Source organism: Colobus angolensis, unplaced genomic scaffold (genome assembly GCF_000951035.1).
Source record: "Colobus angolensis palliatus isolate OR3802 unplaced genomic scaffold, Cang.pa_1.0 Scaffold48, whole genome shotgun sequence".
NCBI classification, from domain to species: Eukaryota; Metazoa; Chordata; class Mammalia; order Primates; family Cercopithecidae; genus Colobus; species Colobus angolensis.
The window spans coordinates 7,819,448-7,839,614 of NW_012118265.1; the positions used below are offsets into that span (position 1 = coordinate 7,819,448).

Here is a 20,167-nt window from a genome sequence, read left to right on the forward strand (position 1 = left end):
GTGTCTTCTTCCATTTCTTTTATCAGTGTTTTATAGTTTTTATTATGGAGATCTTTCACTTCTTTGGTTAATTCCTAAATATTTGATTTTATGTGTGGGTATTGTAAATGAGATTACTTTTTAATTTCTTTTACACATTGTTCACTGTTGGAATATAGAAATGCTACTGATTTTTGTATGTTGATTTTGTATCCTACAACTTTACTGAATTTGTTTATCAGTTCTGATAGTTTTTATTTTTTGGAGTCTTTAGGTTTTTCCAAGTATAAGATCTTGTAATCTGCAAACAGGATAATTTGATTTCTGCCTTCCAAATTTGGATGGTCTTTATATCATTCTCTTGTTTGATTGCGCTAGCTAGGACTTCCAGTATGTTAAATAACGGTGGTGAAAATGGATATCCTTGTTATGTTCCAGGTATTAGAGGAAAGGCTTTCCGTTTTTCCCCATTCACTATGATACTAGCTATGGGTCTGTCATACATGATTTTTTATCATGTTGGGGTATGTTCTTTCTATACCCAGTTTTTGAGGGTTTTTATCATGAAGGGATGTTGAATTTTATCAAATGCTTTTTCTGTACAATTGAAATGATCATATGATTTTTGTCCTTCATTTGGTTGATATAATGTATTACACTGATTGATTTGCCTGTGTTGAACCATCCTTGCATCCCAGGGATAAATCCCATTTGGTCATGATAAATAATCTTTCTAATGCATTGTTGAATTCTGTTTGCTAGTATTTTGTTGAGGATTTTTGCATTAATATTAATCAGAGATATTGTCCTGTAGTTTTCTTTTTTGATGTGTCTTTGTCTGGTTTTGGTATCACGGAAATACTGGCCTTGTAGAATTAGTTTAGAAGTATTCCCTCCTCTTCTATTTCCTGGAATAGGTTGGGTAGGGTTGGTATTAGTTCTTCTTTAACTGATTGGTAGAATTCAGCACTAAAACCATTGAGTCTCAGGTTTTTCTTTACTGGAGACTTCTTATTACAGCTTCTATCTCATTACTTGTTATTGGTCTATTCAGCTTTTGGATTTCTTCTTGGTTCAATCTTGGTAGGTGGTATGTGTCTAAGTATTTGTCTGTTTCCTCTAGATTTTTTTTATTATTTATTTTCTACCAATTTTGGGTTTGGTTTGCCCTTACTTTTCTAGTTCTTTGAATTTCATTGTTTGTTTATTTGAAGTTTTTCCTTTTTCCTTTTTTTTTTTTTTTTGAGACAGAGTTTTGCTGTATCTCCCAGGCTGGCGTGCAGTGGCATGATCTTGGTTCACTGTAACCTCCACCATCTGAGTTCAAGCAATTCTCATGCCTCAGCCTCCCAAGTAACTGGGACTACAGGCACATGCCTGGCTAATTATTATTATTATTATTATTATGCTTTTTTATTATGATACTTTAAGTTCTATGGTACATGTACACAATGTGCAGGTTTGTTACATATGTATACATGTGCCATGTTGGTGTGCTGCACCCGTTAACTCATTATTTACCTTAGGTGTATCTCCTGATGCTATCCCCCTTTCCCCACACCCCACAACAGGCCCCAGTGTGTGATGTTCCCCACCCTGTGTCCAAGTGTTCTCATTGTTCAATTCCCACCTATGAGTGAGAACATGCAGTGTTTGGTTTTCTGTCCTTGCAAGAGTTTGTTCAGAATGATGGTTTCCAGCTTCATCCATGTCCCTACAAAGGACATGAACTCATCCTTTTTTATGGCTGCATAGTAGTCCATGGTGTATAGTGTATATGTGCCACATTTTCTTAATCCAGTCTATCATTGATGGATATTTGGGTTGGTTCCAAGTCTTTGCTATTGTGAATAGTACTGTAATAAACATACATGTGCATATGTCTTTATAGTAGCATGATTTATAGTCCTTTGGGTATATGCCCATGTATTATTTTTTAGTAGAGATGGGGTTTCACCATGTTGGCAGGCTGATCTTGAACTCCTGGTCTCAAGTGATCCACCCACCTCGGCCTCCCAGAGTGCTGGGATTACAGACGTGAGCCACTGCACCCGGCCTTTTCCTCTTCTTTGATGTAGGCACTTCCAGCTATAAAATTCCCTCTTAGTACTGCTTTTAGTGTATCACATAGGTTTTGATATGTTGTGTTTCCATTATCATTTGTTTCAAGAAATTTTTCAATTTCCTTCTTAATTTCTTCTTTAACCTACTGGTCATTCAGAAGCATATTATTTAATTTCTATGTATTTGTACAGGTTCCAAAATTCCTCTTATTAATTTTTAGTTTTACTTCATTATGGTCAAAGAATATACTTGATATTACTTCAGAACTTTTGTTTGTTTTATGACTTGTTTTGTGACCTAAATATGGACTATTCTTGAGAATGATCCATGTGCTGAGGAAAAGAATGTGTATTCTGTAGCTCCTGGATGAAATGTTCAGTAAATATCTATTAGATCCATTTGGTCTATAGTGCAGATTAAGTCTGATGTTTCTTTGTTGATTACTGTCCAGTGCTGAATGTGGGGTGTTGAAGTCTCTAGCTATTATTGTACTGTGGTCTATCTGCTTATCTATAATAATATTTGCTTTATATGTCTACGTGCTCCAGTGTTGAGTTCATATATATTTAAAATTATTATATCCTCTTGCTGAATTGACCCTATTATCATTATATAGTGACTTTCTTTGTGTCTTATAGTTTTTTTCTTGAAATCCATTGTGTCTGATATAAGTATAGTGACTCTTGTTTTTTTGTTCTTTTTTTGGAGGGGAGGTGGGTTTCCATTGACATGTAGTATCTTTCTCCATCCCTTTGTTTTTAGCCTATGTGTGTCTTTATAGGTAAAGTGTTTCTTGTAGGCAACAGATCAATCAGTCTTTTTTTTTTTTTTTTTTTTTTTTTATCCATTCAGCCAGTCTGTGTCTTTTGATTTGAGAGTTTAGTCCATTTACATTCAATGGTATTATTGGTAAGTATGGACTTCTGCCCTTTTGTTATTTGTTTTCTAGTTGTTTTGTGGTCTTCTATTCCTTCTTTCTTTCTTTTTCATTTTCCTCTAGCAAAGGTTATTTTCTCTGATGATATGGTTTAGTTTTTTGCATTTTATTTTGCATGTGTCCATTGTATATTTTTTGGTTTAAGGTTATCATGAGGCTTGCAAATATTATAATCCATTATTTTAACACAATAACAGCACTATTTGCGTAAACAAGGAGACAAGCAAACAGAAAACTAACAAGAACTCTATGTCTTAACTTCATACCCCCACTTTTAATCATTTTGTTGTTTCTGTTTTTATCTTCTTGTACTGACTATGTCTTGAAAAGTTGTTGTAGTTACTATTTTTGATTGGTTAATCATTTACTCTTCTACTTAGGGTAGGGGTAGTTTACACACCATAGTTACAGTGTTATAATATTCTGTGTTTTTCTATGTACTTACTATTACCAGGAAGTTTTGTACCCTCAGGTGATTACTTATTGTTGATTAACATCATTTTCTTTCTGATTACAGTACTTTCTTTAGCATTTCTTGCAGGAAAGGTCTAGTGTTGATGAAATGCCTCAGCTTTTGTTTGTCTGGGAATGTCTTTATTTCTCCTTTATGTTTGAATGATATTTTCCCTGGATATACTATTTTAGGGTAAAAGTTTTTTACCTTTAGCACTTGAAATATGTCATACCTCTCTCTCCTGGCCTGTAAGGTTTCCACTGAAAAGTCTGTTGCCAGACGTATTGCAGCTCCATTTTATCTTATTTGTCTCTTTTCTCTTGCTGCTTTTGTGTATTTATTTTTTGTAGAGATGGGGTCTCACTATGTTATTCAGCTTGTTCTCAAACTCCTGGGCTCCAAAAGCTTCTTAAGCTGATTAACAACTTCAGCAGAGTCTCAGTATACAAAATTAATTTGCAGAAATCGCCAGCATTCCTATACACCAACAATGGATGATCCAAGAGCTAAATCATGAGTGAACGTCCATTTACAATTGACACAAAAAGAATAAAATACCTAAGAATACAGCTAACAAGGGAAGTAAGGACCTCTTCAAGGAGAACTACAAACCACTGCCCCGAGAAATCAGAGATGACATAAACAGATGGAGAAACATTCCATGCTCATGGATAGGAAGAATTAGTATCATTAAAATGGCAATACTGCCCAAAGCAATTTATAGACTCAATGCTATTATTAAACTACCATTGACATTCTTCACAGAATTATAAAAAAAGTATTTTAAAATTCATATGGAACACATGAGCCTAAATAGCCAAGGTAATCCTAAGCAAAAAGAACAAAGCTGGAGGCGTCACACTACCTGACTTCAAACTATACTACAGGGCTACAGTATCCAAAACAGCATGGTACTGGTACAAAAACAGACGCTTAGACTAATGGAATAGAATAGATAACCCAGAAATAAGACCGTACACCTACAATCATCTGATCTTCAACAAATCTGACCAAAACAGACTGTGGAGAAAGGATTTCCTATTTAATAAATGGTACTGGAAGAACTGGCTAACTATATGCAGAAAATTGAAACTGGATTCCTTTCTTATACCATATACAAAAATCAAGATAGATTAAAGACTTAAATGTAAACGCTAAAACTATAAAACCCTAAAAGGAAACCTGGTCAGTACTATTCAGTACATAGGCAGGGACAAAGATTTCATGATGAAGATGCCAAATACAGTCATGACAAAAGCAAAAATTGACAAATGAGATCTAATTAAACCAAAGAGCTTCTGCACAGCAAAGGAAACTATCAACAGAGTAAACAGACATCATACAGAATGGGAGAAAATTTCTATAATCTATGCGTCTGACAAAGTTCTAATATCCAGCATCTGTAAGAAACTTAAACAAATTTACAAGGAAAAAAAAAATTCTGTTAAAAAGTGGGCAAAGAACATGAACAGACACTTCTCAAAGGAAGGCATACGTGCAGCCAACAAACATATTAAAAAAAAGCTCAACATCACTGATTAGAGAAATGCAAATCAAAACCACTATGAGATACCATCACACACCAGTCAGAATTGCTATTATTAAAAATTCAAAAAGTAACAGATGCTAGTGAGGTTGTGGAGAAAAAGGAATGCTTTTACAGTATTGGTGGGAGTGTATATTAGTTCAACCATTATTGAAGAGAATGTGGTGATTCCTCAAAGACCTAGAAACAGAAATGTCATTTGATACAGCAGTCCCATTACTGGCTATGTACCCAAAGGAATAGAAATTGTTCTGTTACAAAGACACATGCACATGTATGTTCATTGCAAGACTATTTACAATAACAAACACATGGAATCCAGTTAAATGCCTATCAGTGATAGACTGGATAAAGAAAATGTGGTACATATACATCATGGTATACTATATATCCATAAAAAAGAATGAGATCATGTCCTTTGCAGGGACATGGATGGAACTGGAGGCCATTATCCTTAGCAAAGTAATGCAGGAACAGAAAAACAAATACCTCATGTTCTCACTTATAAGTGAGAGCTAAATGATAAGAATACATGGACACAAGGGGGGAGCAACATACACTGGGGCCTGTTGGAGGATAGTGGGTGGGAGGAGGGAGAGAATTAGGGAGAATAGTTAGTGGATTCTGGGCAATACTTGGGTGATGGGATGAACTGTGCAGCAAACCACCATGGCACATGTTTACCTATGTAACAAACCTGCATATTGGGCATATGTACCCCTGAAGCTAAAATAAAAGTTGGAAACAAACAAAAACTCCTGGGCTCAAGTGATGCTCTTGCCTTGGTCCCTCAAAGTGCTGGGATTACAGGTGTGAACCACCATCCTCAGCCTCTTGCTGCTGTTAGGATCCTTTCTTTATCTGTGACCTTTGGGTATTTAATTATTAAATGCCTTGAGGTAGTCCTTTTTGGGTTAAATTTGCTTGGTGTTCTGTAACCTTCTTGTACTTGGATATTGATATCTTTCTCTAGGTTTGGGAAGTTCCCTGTTATGCCCTTTTGAATAAAATTTCTACCCCCTCTTTCTCTGTATCTTCTTTAAGCCCAATAACTCTTAGATTTGTCCTTTTGAGGCTGTTTTCTAGATCCTGTAGCCATGCTTAATCATTTTATATTCTTTTTTCTGTTATCTCCTCTGACTCTGTATTTTCAAATAACCTGTCTTCAAGCTTCAAGCTCACTACTTTTTTCTTCTGCTTGATCATTTCTGCCATTAAAGGACTCTGGTGCAGTATTCAGTATGCCAATTGCCTTTTTTTTTTTTTTTTTTTTGAGATGGAGTCTCACTCCATCACCCAGACTGGAGTGCAGTGGTGCAATCTTGGCTCACTGGAACTTCCACCTACTGGGTTCAAGTGATTCTCATGCCTCAGTCTCCCAAGTAGCTGGGATTACAGGCACGCACCACCACGCCTGACTAATTTTTTGTATTTTTAGTAGAGACAGGGTTTCACCATGCTGGCCAGGCTGGTCTCAAACTCCTGGCCTCAAGTGATCCACCCACCTCGGCCTCCCAAAACGCTGGGATTACAGGCATGAGCCACCGTGCCTGGCCACCAATTGCATTTTTTGGCTCCAGAATTTCTGCTTGATTTCTTTTAATTATTTCAGTCTGTTTGTTAAATTTAGCTGATATAATTCTGAATTCCTTCTATGTATTATCTTGAATTTCTTCAGTTTCCTCAACACAGCTATTTTGAACTCTTTGCCTAAAAAGTCACATATGTGTTTCTCCAGGATTGGTCCCTGGTGCCTTATTTAGTTCATTTGGTGAAATCATGTTTTCCTGGATGGTGTTGATGCTAGTGAGATGTTCTTTGGTATCTGGGCATGGAAGAGTTAGATATTTATTGTTGTCTTCACTGTCTGGGCTTATTTTTACCCATCCTTCTTGGGAAGGCTTTCCAGACATGTGAAAGAACTTGAGTGTTGTGATCTAAGCTGTATCTGCGATAGGGGCACCCCAAGCAGATTCATATAGGTACCACCTTGATGGTCTGAGATCTGGAAGAATTCTCTGGATTACCAGGTAGAGACTCTTGTTCTCTTCCCTTACTTTCTCCTAGATACATAGCCTCTCTCTTTGTTCAGAGTCACCTAAAGATGGGGGTGGAGTGACACAGCACCCCTGTTGCCACCCTCACTCTGATTGTGCCAGGTCAGACCTGAAGCCAGCACAGTGCTGGATCTTGCTCGAGGTCTGCTCTAACCACTCCCTAGCTACTGCCTGTTTACTCAAGGCCCTTAGGCTCTACAGTCAGCTGATGGCAAAGCCAGCCAGGCCTGTGTCCTTCCCTTCAGGCCAGGGAGGTCCCCCAGGTCCCAGGTGGGTCTAGGGGTACTGTTTGTGAGTCAGGGACTAGAGTCAAAAACCTTAGAAGTCTAGCTGGTGTTCTGTTTGAGGCTGAGCTGCCACTCAAACCACAAGATGCAGTTCTTCCTTTTCCAAAGACAGGGGAGCCTCACTTTTTAGCCACCTCAGGCCACAAGGCGTACTGCCAGACTACTGTTGATGTTCCCTTAAGGTCCAAGAGTTCTTAAGTCAGCTTATGGTGAATGCTGCTTGGCCTGGGACTCACCCTTCAGGGCAGTGGGCTCCCCTCTGACCCAAGGCAGGTCCAGAAATGCCATCCAAAAGTCAAGTCCTGGAGTAGGGGACCCCAAGAGCCTACTTGGTGCTCTGCCTTCCTGTGGCCGTGCTGGCACCTGAATCCAGGAAGTCTCAGAGGCTGACTCAAGGCCCTCAGCATAGTACCTGGGTATCCATGCTGTTTATTCAGGGCCCAAGGGCTCTTCAGTTAGCCGGTGATGAGTACTACCAGGACTGGATTCTTTTCTTCAAGGCAGCAGGTTCCCTTCTGGCCCAGGGTGTGTGTAGAAATGTTGTCTGGAGCCGGGCACAGTGGCTCACGCCTTTAATCCCAGCACTTTGGGAGGCCGAGGCAGGTGGATCACCTGAGGTCAGGAGTTTGAGACCAGCCTGGCCAATATGGCGAAACCTGTCTCTACTAAAAATACAAAAAATTAGTTGGGCGTGGTGGCGGGCACCTGTAATCCCAGCTACTTGGGAGACTGAGGCAGGAGAATTACTTGAACCCAGGAGGTGGAGGTTGCAGTGAGCCAAGATTGCACCATTGCACTCTAACCTGGGCGACAAAGCAAAACTCTGTCCCTGCCCCCCACCCCCCACCTACAAATAAAAACAAAAAACAAAACGAAACAAAACAAAAAACAAAGAAATATTGTCTGGGAGGTAGGGCCTGGAACGGGGGCCTAACAACTCTGAACATTACCCTGTCCTGTTGTGTCTGAGCTGGTATCCAAGATGTAAGACAAAGCCCTGCCCATTTTTCCCTCTCCTCTTCTTAAACAGAAGGAAGGGGTCTCTTTTGGAGCTCCAGCTGTGTAGCCTGGGGTTAGGAGAGGAGTGAGTCCAACACTCACTTGGCTGCCACAACTGGTGTCTCAGTATGTCATGTGAGCCCCATTCCATTGTCTCTGGGCCTAGGTCAGCACTAGGACTTGTCTAAGTGTCACAGTCTTTATAGCCTAAACTGCCTTTCAAGTTCTCTGAGAGACACAGAGTGCTGTAGGCCTTGGTGGCAAGGTCCAAGCTCAAGTTCAAACTGCTGGGATAGGTGATTCCCTTCTGACTAGGGCTGATTTAAATGCTCTATCTGTGTGGATGGGCACCAGCTGAGTTTGGTCTGATTTTTCTTTCTGCTCTAACAGGACAGCACTGAGTTTAGTGCATCACAGTTGCTGTGTTCTCTCTCCCCCAATGCCCGGAGATGCTCTCTGCAACATGCTGCTGCTGTAGGAGATGGGGGCGGTGGGGGGTGGCATCGGGGGTTCAAAACTGTTTTTTCTATCTCTTTAGTGCCTCTTTCAGCAATGTGAAGATACAACCAGGTATTGAGAGCTCACCTAACTTTTGGTTCTTATGAAGGTGTTTTTTCTGTGTAGATAGTTGTTAAATTGGTGTCCTTGAAGAGGGTAGCGGGCAGGATGATCGGTGGAGCCTTCTATTCCATTATCTTAGTTGGCCTTGGGTCAATATATAAATATATATTTATATAAAAACATGCAAACGTGTCTAAGCTGTATTGTTCAGTGCAGAATATTAAGTTGCAGAACAATATAAATAGTTTAATGACACCTAGATAATAAAGTGTGTTTTTATATATATGTATATATCTTATTGATATGCAGAAATAGTCCCAGAATCATCCACATCACACTTTCAACCATTGTTAGCTGTGGTAAAGGGAGAAGAGTTTGGAGGGGAGGAAGTAATAAGGCTAAGTACAGCTCTGTAAGAATGTATTTAAGTTGACGTTGGTATATTTTAACAGTGGATAAAGTGGCCAAGTGCAGTGGCTCACACCTATAATCCCAGCACTTTGGAAGACTTAGGTAGGCGTATTGCTTGAGCCCAGGAGTTCGAGACCAGCCTGGGCAACATAGTGAGACCTCTTTTCTACAGTAAATAAAAAAATTAGCCTGGCACACAGCTGTCATTCCAACTACTCGGGAGGCTGAGGTGGGAGGATTGCTTGAGCCCAGGATGTTGATCATGCCATTATAGACCATGTGACCATGATCACACCATTGCACTGCAACCTGGGTGACAGAGCAAGACCCTATCTCAAAAAAAAAAAGGAAATTTGAATACAATAATAAATGTATATTGCAGAATATTTGGAAAACTTAGGAGACAGAAAGGAAAATGTAGCAGTAATTTTATCACTTAAAGATGACTGTTGCCATTCTATTTTGTATCCTTCTGGTTGGCTTTCAGTTTATTCCAATATTACCGTATGGCTATAAAGGAACACTTAAAAGAGGTCCCCCAACCTTTTTGGAACCCCAGACTGGTTTCATGGAAGACGATTTTTCCACAGACAGGGGTGGAGGGGTGGGGGGTAGGTGGTAGGTGGTTTCGGGATGAAATCATTTCACCTCAGATCATCAGGCATTAGATTCTCATAAGGAGCACACAACCTAGATCCTTCACATGCACAGTTTACAGTAAGGTCCACATTCCTATGAGAATCTAATGCTTTGACTGATCTGACAGGAAGAGGAGGCAGAGCTCAGGCAGTAATGCTCACTTGCCCACCGCTCACCTCCTGCTGTGCGCTGGGTTCTTGTAACCAATCCGTGGCCCTGGGGTGGGGGATCCATGGTATATATGGTACCTGTTTCATTTGGCATTCTAAGTTGTGCTCCATTGAACATTTTCTTACATAAATGATTGTGCACATCTAACCGTTTCTAAAGATAAATTTTCAGATGTGGGTTTATGGGAAGAGAAATACAAGAATGTTTTAAAGCTTTTGTATATAATGCCAAAGTGCCTTCCAGAAAAGTTCCTGTCCACATCTACCAGTAGTATTTCAAAGTGTCTCTCTTACTACGTACTGCCAGGATCAGATATTCGATTAATCTTTGTAAATTTGACAGATCAGAAAGACTTTATTTGTATTTTAATTTATATTTCTTTACTAGTAACATTGAGAGAGAGAGTGTGTGTGTATATGTGTGTGTGTGTATATATGTATATATATGTATATACATACATATATATATATATGTTTTTGTTCCAAGCCTAATATATATTTATTAAGCCTGGGACAAAAACTGTAGTGAACCAAAATATACTGAGGCTGTTTTCAACAAAAACAGCAGAACACATATATTCAAATTAATGCTTGTCCCTTCAAAATACTGATTAAGATAAACTCCATTGATGACACCTTTGCTCAAGACATTTTAGGGTCTTGGTTTTGGTCTGACTTCTGAAGCACCTTTGGTTTCTTTAGGATTTCCCTAGTGGTGGCATGACTCCAACTTTTGCCGATGGGCTCAGAATTTGGAAGTTTAAGAAATAAGATAACCCAAACTTAATAATGCCATTTTTTCCTTTCATTTTATGAAGGGATAACTATTGGCCTGGTGTGCTGGCCCATGTATGTAATCCTAGCAGTTTGGGATGCTAAGGTGGGGTGATCACTTGATGTCAGGAGTTCAAGACCAGCCTGGGCAATGTAGTGAGACCCCATCTCCACATAAAAAGGAGGGGGGATAACTATAAATAAATTATTTCTTTTTTAAAAAATGACTTATAAACTGGCTCTGAAGGTGGTTTGTTTATGCAGAAACATTTGCAGAATATCCCATTGGGTGTTAGGTGCTATGTTGGGCTCTGGGCTTACAATTACGGAAATTTTATACTCTCCGCTCTCCGGTCTTTTTGGAGAGGTAATGCCCACGTTGAGCACTGAAAGACAAGTAGGGAGATATAAATCCAGATAAGAAGGAGTCAGTCGGATGGAGTGTGGTGAAGGATGTTCAGACAGGGAAACACACATGCAAAAGAGGGAAGGCAGGACACAGCATATGCATCCAACATTTGGTAGGGTGAGGCCCCACATGGGAGCAGTGAGAGGTTAGGGATCAAGGAAGTAGGCACCGGATCATGAAGGGTCTTGCTAAGACTTTATTCTGAAAGCTTCAGGGAACCTTTTAGGGATTTCTAGTGGAGTTGTTTCATGATCAGATCTGAACTTAGAAAAACTGACATCTTATTTTTGGAGGATGCATAAGGGTAGGGCAGAAGTGAGGAAAAGAATTGAGAGACCAGTAATCCAGGCAGCAAGAGGTCTGAGCCTGAGTTCAGTGGCCAGGGCAGGTAGAGAGAAGTAGACAGCAGGACAGCATCATTAAGGAGACTTGGATTGTATGTGGAGGGCAAAGCAGAGGGAGGGGTCTGAGTGGTCGGGGCCAAATTTTGGGGGAAAGTGGATGATGCTGAGATGAGTCACAAAGATAGACAATGTGGAGCCAGGGGCAAGAGCGTGATGAAGGAGATGCTTAGGTTTGGTCGTGCTGAATTTGAAATGGCTCTGGGACATTTAAGAAGAGATGTCATGTAAATAGTTGGATCCAGAGCCTAGGATGTAGACAAAGTCTGGGGACATAGATTTGGGAGCTATGAACACATTCCCCAAGAGAAGTCACAAAAATGTGCCAAGCAGCAGGAGCCTGATACGGTGCTTGCATTTCACTGTGATATGCCCTGTTCATATGCCCTTTCAGGGTATTGCATTTTCAGATTGCCCCTGTCTCACACCTAGATATTTTGGCTCTCAGCTTTGATCTGATATAGCTATCAATCCCTGCATCAGTGAGCTCACAGGCCATAGCTAAAGATATGCTGTCATTGAAGACAGGCTTGTCCTCCAAATCTAAAAACCAAGTGAGCAATTAGAAATTGTTTAAGTGCCCATCAATAGGAAATAGAATAAATATATTTTGGAAAGTCCATATAATTATTATAGCATTAATTGGATCATATCATTTCCCCCACTGAAAGCCTGCTGGTGACTTTTTTTTGCACCTAGAATACAATTCAGACAGCTTAAGACCTTGCATGATCTGAACTTGGCCTGTTTTGGCTTCATCCCATGCCACCTTCCTTCATGCCAGGATCTTCTTTGACTCACTCAAACAGTCACACACTTTCTCGTCTGGTCCTTTGCTCATGGTGTCCCCTCTCTGTGAACTATCTTATCATTTAGTAGTAACTACTTGTCCTTCAGCTTGCAGCTTAAATGACCTCTCAGGAGAGGGTCCCTTGGATCCCTCCCCACTTGCCACTCCCCTACTCCTCTGTGTTTTTACTTTATCTCAGTCTATGATTTTTCTTTTCTTTTTTCTTTTTTTGCCTTTTGTCTGCCCTTCCGTGAGGTTAGGGATTGTGAGTATTATAACACTAGTACCTGAAACATAGTAGGTACTAAATAAACTTTTTTTTTTTCAATGAATGATATTTTAGCAGGGGAAATATTTTTGTCTTAATTCAAGCTGCTGTAACAGAGTACCATAAACTGGGTGGTTTAAGGAACAGGTATTTATTGCTCACAGTTCTGGAGGCTGGGCAGTCCAAGATCAAGGTATAGGCAGATCCAGTGCTTGCCAAAGGCTGGTTTCCTGGTTTGCAGATGGCTACCTTCTCCCTGTATCCTCACATGGTGGGGACAGAATGGAGAGAAGAAAGCTATTCTGTCTCATGTTATAAGGGCACTAATGCCATTCATGAGGACTCCACTCTCATGACCTAATTACCTCCAAAGGCTCTGCCTCCTAATATCACATTGGAGGTTAGGATTTCAACATGAATTTGGGGGAGACACAAACATTTAGTCTGTAATAATTGATAAGTGAAAAAAAAAGACACACAGCATAGAATAATCATATCCAAAAATGAAAGAAAAATTTCTATACATATATGTGTGTATTTATATGTTCATATAAACATAGGAAAAAAAGAGAAAGTATATGGCCCAGTCTGTTTCCAACTACATCTGTTCAGTGGGAGTAGGTCAGGACCTTTTAGGGCCTATTTTATTTTCTTCTATGTTATAATAATCATTTATTTATTTCTATAGTGGGCATGTTTGTATTTTTGTAACTATATTTGTATAGTGGGCATTACCTAACAAAGGAGAAATATTAAAAATAAATCCAATTAAAATGTCCACTCCTTTTAACAATCAAGTTTGTTTTTATGGCCAATGACTCTTATATGGGCATTTTTTTTTTTTTTTCAGATTTTCCAGTTAATGAGAAATTTGAGACACAAAATTCGTTTTGATTTAGACCAGTGAGTGAAGATTAGGTACTCATTAAACAACTGTGAAAGTCCTTTGTAGATAATTTTGCTTTGTAGATAATTTAGTGCTTCCAGTGAAACTGAAATGTAACTGACGGCCTTAGCTTGGCTATTTTTGAAGAATCCTTGACTGTCGGACTCCCCTGCAACACTTCCCTCTTCAGCACTCCGTTTACTGGCCACATGCTTTACATAGCACTCTGCTTAGATTTTGCCTTTGAGGATGGCCATCTCCCTTCAGCTGCTCTGATTTGGAAGAGGGGCAAGGAGTACAGCTTTCCCTGAGATAGGGCGACCTTTTTCTCCTTTCTGTCTTCACATCCTAATCACACCACTTCTAACTGGATACGAATGTCTTAACTGTGAAAAACTCTGAGTTCTTTGTCAGAAATGAGTCTCTAGGGCTTCCCAAGTGTTAATTATTTCCTGTGAGAGTTCTGGTTCGAAAGTGAGGTTTCTCTCCTTGACCTTTAACCCTCATTACTCTTCTGTGTTCCCAGTTGGTTCGACTGTGCAATGAGGGCGCCCGGAAGATGGAAAGAACTGAGATGATGTACACAATTAACTCCCAGCTGGAATTTAAAATTAAGGTATTCTCGTACCTTGTTCATTACTGTTCTTGCCTAAGTTTTCTCTAAATAGAGAGAGACAGTTGAGGGCAACAAAGTAGATAGGAATTTGCTTTTCAAAGAAGGGTCATAAATTGATAAGAGGGAGTAGCAGATGCTTCAGGCAATTTGGTTTTGCTTGTACCAGAGTGACCTTTCTCCAGGCCCTGAAGCCAGGCATTATCTAAGAAGACTTTTTTTTTCCAGGAAGACACCAAGCTTAGGGGAATAAACAAAATAATAGAATAGGGTAGTTAAAATAATAGAATTTTAGAATTGAAAGGAGATTCCTTCATTATTCTCAAAATGTTTTGAAAAACAGTAATATTCCATGAGCTGGACCAGTGCTCTCCTAAATTAAATAAGGACACTCCTTTTTTCGTTTGCAAAACAGATCATTAATGGATAATTTTTTTCAAGATTGTTTTTCTCCCATAATTTTTTTGAATATGTGCTGCTTGTTATTCCTTGTCTGATACTGCTCTGGAGCAGATGACAAGATGAACAAAGAGGAAGAAAATGACAGTTAATGGCAAATCTAGGTCATGGCCATTCTTTTGTTGACTCACCGGCTGAGTTTTTAATGGGAAGTGAGTGCTCACAATTGTGACTCTATTTAGTTTTATAACTTGTAAATGTCATTAAACCATTTTAAATGACTGGTCATATTTTTCCCTAGTAAAAGTGTTTCTATTTTGTGCAGTCAAATTATAGTGATCAGCATTTCATGGTATTCTGTGAAGAGCAGATTCTCTGCCATGTCATGTAGTTTGAGGATTACTGCATGCTTGCTTTGGCAGCATATATACTAAAATTGAGGATCACTGATACAGTACAGCTACACCCTTTTGTTTTAAGAATGAGGAAAAGAAAGCCAGAGAATAATTGTCTGCAGAGTTACTTGGCTAGTGGTGATAAAATCAGGACTAAGGTCCAGACGTCCTGACTTGCAGGTCAGTGTAAACTCTTCTACTGTAACATTCTGACTGTAATGGTTTAGATGCAGAAACACAAACTGTAAAAGGGAAGAAGATGGGTATTTACCAAAAACCAGACACACACGCACACATACACATGCATGCACACTTTAAATAGTTTTGATATTCTTGTACAGAAATTTACAGCAATTAAAAAACCCATCTTTCTCCCAGTTCTCAATATCTCGTTCTCTCTAATTTGTTTCTAAATATTTTGGAAAATATATCTGACAACAAGTTTGTTTTTTGTTTTTTAATTTCCTCCTTTTGAAAGATGAAAAAAATCCCTAACCATTTTTCTTTTCCCTTCTTCACTGAAACTCAATTGGTATAAGATTACTTTAAGAAACTCTGTCCAGGCCGGGCAAGGTGGCTCATGCCTGTAATCCCAGCACTTTGGGAGGCCGAGGTAGGGATCACCTGGGGTCAGGAGTTAGAGACCAGCCTGACCAACATGATGAAACCCTGTCTCTACTAAAAATACAAAAATTAGCTGGGTGTAGTGGCGGGCACCTGTAATCCCAGCTATTTGGGAAGCAGAGGCAGGAGAATCGCTTGAACCCTGGAGGCAGAGATTGCAATGCGTCGATATCTCACCACTGCACTCCAGCCTGGGCAACAGAGCAAGACTCTCAAAAAAAAAAAAAAAAAAAAAACCTCAGTCCAGAACCCAAAATTAATTTGTAATTGAAAAATGCTAACCCCAAGGATCATTAAAAGTAAGTGATTAACATCAATTGAGTTCATGAATTTTGGTTGGTTGTTTTCTTTTTCATTCAATGATTAAAATATTTGCAAGCCTAAAGTATGGATTTACAGTGGAGCATCTAATTTAGAACACTTAGAATTACTAATTAGTACTAATTGGAAATACTCGTAAAATCTTAGGACCTTATAATACTATATGAATAACAGTGGACGTTCCTATTTATTTTAATGATGATAAAATAGAGGTTCAGTGAGGTTAAATGATTTATCCAAGTACGTGGCAAGTATTGTAAGAATACAACAGATTTACTGAGCATCTTCCATGTGGAAGGCAGTAGATAAACAAAAACATGGTCATCCCTCCCCTCATAGTCTAGTAGAAGACTGCTGAAAATCAAAGGAGTCAGCAAAGTCTACAGCTGTCACAGTAGCTAGAAGACTATGGAAAGTACTGGAAATGGAAAGGAGATGGACAGCTCTAAGAGCAAGAGACAGGCTGGGGGGCTTGGAGCAGTCTGGCAAGGCTTCATGCCAAAGGTGTGTTTGACCTGAATCTTGACAGGTGAGTTAGGAAGGGTCTCAGAGCAGAAACAAATGCACAGTTTCCCCTGCTGTGGCCCAGGAATTGTAAGCAATTCAGGAATTGTAGGTAGACTTGGGGTGCAAGAGGAGCAGGGCGGAGCTGCGGTAGCAGGCAAACACTCATATGGACAGCCCTCTGCACCAAGAGGAGGAGCTGAGTGAGGCCATTTTGGAGCCACTAAAAAGTTCTAATTAGGGAAGTGACACAGTCAGATGTGTGTTTAGTACAGACAACTTCAGCAGTGGGGAAAGGCTTTTCCAATTTACTCCAAATCCAGAAGTCATTAAAAGAAAAAAGTCCAAATTTATCTACATAACTTTTTACAAATTTAATCTATAGAGGGGAAAAGACTATGAAAAAAGTGAAAAGGCAAATAGCAAACTGGAGACAAAAATAGTTGCAACTCACATATAGACAAAGGGTAAATATCCCCAATGTATAAAATCAAAGTGATAAGAGAAGACCCACTAGTCTATAAGCCAAGGAGCACCAAAGATTGCCAGCAAACTACCAGAAGCTGAGGGAGAGACCTGGAACAGATTATTCTCTAGCACCTTCTGAGAGCCTGGCCTTGCTGACACTTTCATCTTAGCCTGTCTTCCAAAACTGTGAGACATAAATTCCTGTTGTGTAAAACCAAGAAAAAAAAAAATACCCCTAGAAAGTTGCAAATTAGAAAACTGCTACCAGAAAAGGAAACCCAAATGATGATTAAAGTTTTGAAGATGCTTTATTTCACTCAGAAGAAAATTGCTGTTTGAAGACTAGCAAATAAAGATAATGAACTTCACCTTTTAGATTTATAAATAATTCAAAAGTTTGGTAACACATTTTATTGATGGAATTGGAGAGAAAGGCATTTTTATATGTTGCCAGTGGGAAAGATTGTTACACTCCAATGGTGTGCAATTTGGCAATAACTATCAAAATTACAAATGCAAGTGACTACAACTCAGCAATTTTACTTCTAAGAATTTATTCTGCAGATGTACTCATGAATGTATAAAATTACACACACACTGAGCTATTAGTATAGTGTTGTTTGTAATAGTAAAAGATGAGAAAAAAACACCTAAATATCAAAGAGGACTGATTAAATAAATTATAGTATACCCAAATGTGATACCACTCAAAAGAATAAAGGAGAATTTTAGATACCTATATGGAAAGCTTTCTTATACATTATTAAATGAAAAAAGTAAGGTTTAGATATAAAAACATACAATTTGCTTTTGCAGATGAAATCTTTGGACAGATGCAGACGAAACTAGTTATTGGTCATTACCAATGTGGTCAGGGAGTGGGCCTTGTCGGGTTGACTGGGTGGAGAGCCACCCACTCACTCAGATAGGAAATTCAGGAGGAGAAACAAGTTTCAGGGGAAGGTAATGAGTTCTATTTTGGCCATATTTGTTTTATGGTATGGCCATAGGTGCTACTACTGTGAGAATATTGGTTGCAAATTTACTAAGTAATGCCATTTTCACATTTATCTGATTTAATTCTCACATGAACCCTGTAAAGTACCCTATTATTAACTTTATTTTATAGATGAAGAACCTGAAGCTAGAGAGATTAAATACTTTGCTCAAGGTTATACACGAAGACATTATAAAGTCTAGATTCAAATCTTTGACTCCGGAGTCCACATTCTTAACAATGACTGTATAATAATGTGGATATTTTTCTAATTTGGAGGAAAGTAAATTTTGTAGGTCATGTGTGTGTGTGTGTTTCATTTTCATTTCACACATGTTTTTCATTTTTAATTTTGCTTGTGATTTCCTGGAAGACTGTCAAGTGCTAAACTGCAGTAATATGAGAGGAGGTGGAAAGTATCGCTGGATTGGCACTTTGGAAGCTAGTATAAAGTTAGAGCACAGGCTCCAGAGCTGACCTGCCTGAGTTGCAGTAGTGTACTAGCTGTATAACCTTGGGCATCACTTACCTTTTCATGTCTTGGTTTTCTGAACCCTAAAATAAAGCTGATGATAGTACTTTTCCTCATGGAATGATTTTGAAAATTAAATTATTTAAGAGATATAAAGGATTGAAACAGACCTGATTTGTAGTAAACAAGCAGAAAACATTATTGAGATGTTTTATCAGAATACTTAAATAGATGTGGATGCATTGAAGAGTGAATGGGATGTGAAGCATTTGAAGCAAATTAGACTTTTCATTCCAGAAGCTTGACTATCGAGGATAGGGCAGTGATGATAACTAGAGGATACACAAAGTCAAGGGACCATTTTTAGTGATAGTCTTCAGGATAGTTTGCAGAAAGGGAGCCAGGAGGGAGAGAATACTAATGAGAGGGGAATAAATCAAGGGAATAAGGCCTTAGAGCTGAAAGCAGGGTGTTGAAGACAGGAGAGCTTATCCTCTGAGATGGGAGGAAAGAAAATGATGATGGTAGAGAAAAAGCTGGTCGCTCAACCAAGAAGATCAAAAACCAGAGACTAGTTTGTGTCTCAAATCTAGTGTTTTTTCTCCACTAGAGAACAGCTTCCTTTAAAAGTTGCCTCTACAGAGTTGGGAAGAATTTTTTTTTTTTGTCTTGCGATGGAACGTTTGACCTTATGAATAAGCACATGGAGAAGTTGAGGGTTCTCAGGCTGCATTAGGAGACATACACTCAGTGTGATTGAGTGGAGTGGTGGGATGTTACTTGACAGAAGGCTTTGCTGGTTGCCATTTGGGGGCCTTGCTAATGGCACCCCAGTGGAAATACAAGAAAAATCTTTGTGTAATAGCGGACAGTTTGGTAATTTCCCATAAATCTAAACATAAGAGTTACTACTATGTGACCCAGCAGTTCCACTCCTAGGTATATACCCAAGAGAACTGAAAAGAGATGTTCAAAAGCATATACACGAATCTTCATGGCAGCATTATTCATAATAGCCAAGAAAGTGGAAATAGCTCAAATCAGTGGAAGAATTGATAAACAAAATGTGATATAGGTATGTAGTAAAATATTTAGGCACAGAAAGGAATAAAGTTCTGATATTTACTCTATGGATGAACCTTGGAAATATTATGCTAGGTGAGAGAAACCAAATTCAAAGATCACATGTTGTATAATTCCATTTATATGACACGTCAAGTATAGACAAATCCATAGAGTTAGAAAGTAGATTAGTGGTTGCCAGATGCTTGGGGGAGGAAGAGTAGGGGATGACTGCTCAGTGAATATGGGGTTTCCTTCTGAGGTAATGAAAATGTTCTGGAATTACATGATGGTGATTATTGAACAACACTGTGAACATACTAGAAACCACTATATTCTATACCCTCTGAAGTGGTGAAATGGTCAGTTTCATGTTATGTAAATTTTATCTCAACGTAAAAAAAAAAATTTGCTGTTCAGCAGCTCTTTCTTTGCTTGCTGCCCCATAAAATTAGTTACATTTTATGCCAAGGCTCGTTTTCTAGGATGCTAGGTAATAGAAAAAAAGAATGAAAAGTCTGTGCTCTGTAGGCATTACATCCGTACTGTTTAGGATATATCTTTGTTCATGAATTTCTTTTCTAGCTTCTGGTTCACACCTTGATTCTAGTCTCAGCACTTCCTTACTAGGGGAATTCACTCATGCTCACTTTAGGCTGTTCTGATTTCCTTTATTTTGA

At 38.9% G+C, this 20,167-nt stretch overlaps 1 protein-coding gene across 3 annotated transcripts in view; it reads left to right on the top strand.

Annotated features, from left to right (window-relative positions):
- The window catches only part of ARHGEF26 (Rho guanine nucleotide exchange factor (GEF) 26), a 138,933-nt gene that overhangs the window by 84,579 nt on the left and 34,187 nt on the right, over window positions 1-20,167 (top strand). For all 3 annotated transcript variants that reach the window (XM_011958981.1, XM_011958980.1, XM_011958982.1), the window contains exon 10: window positions 14,159-14,248. In XM_011958981.1, coding sequence (XP_011814371.1) covers window positions 14,159-14,248 — 90 coding nt within the window. The remainder of the gene's footprint in view (window positions 1-14,158; window positions 14,249-20,167) is intronic.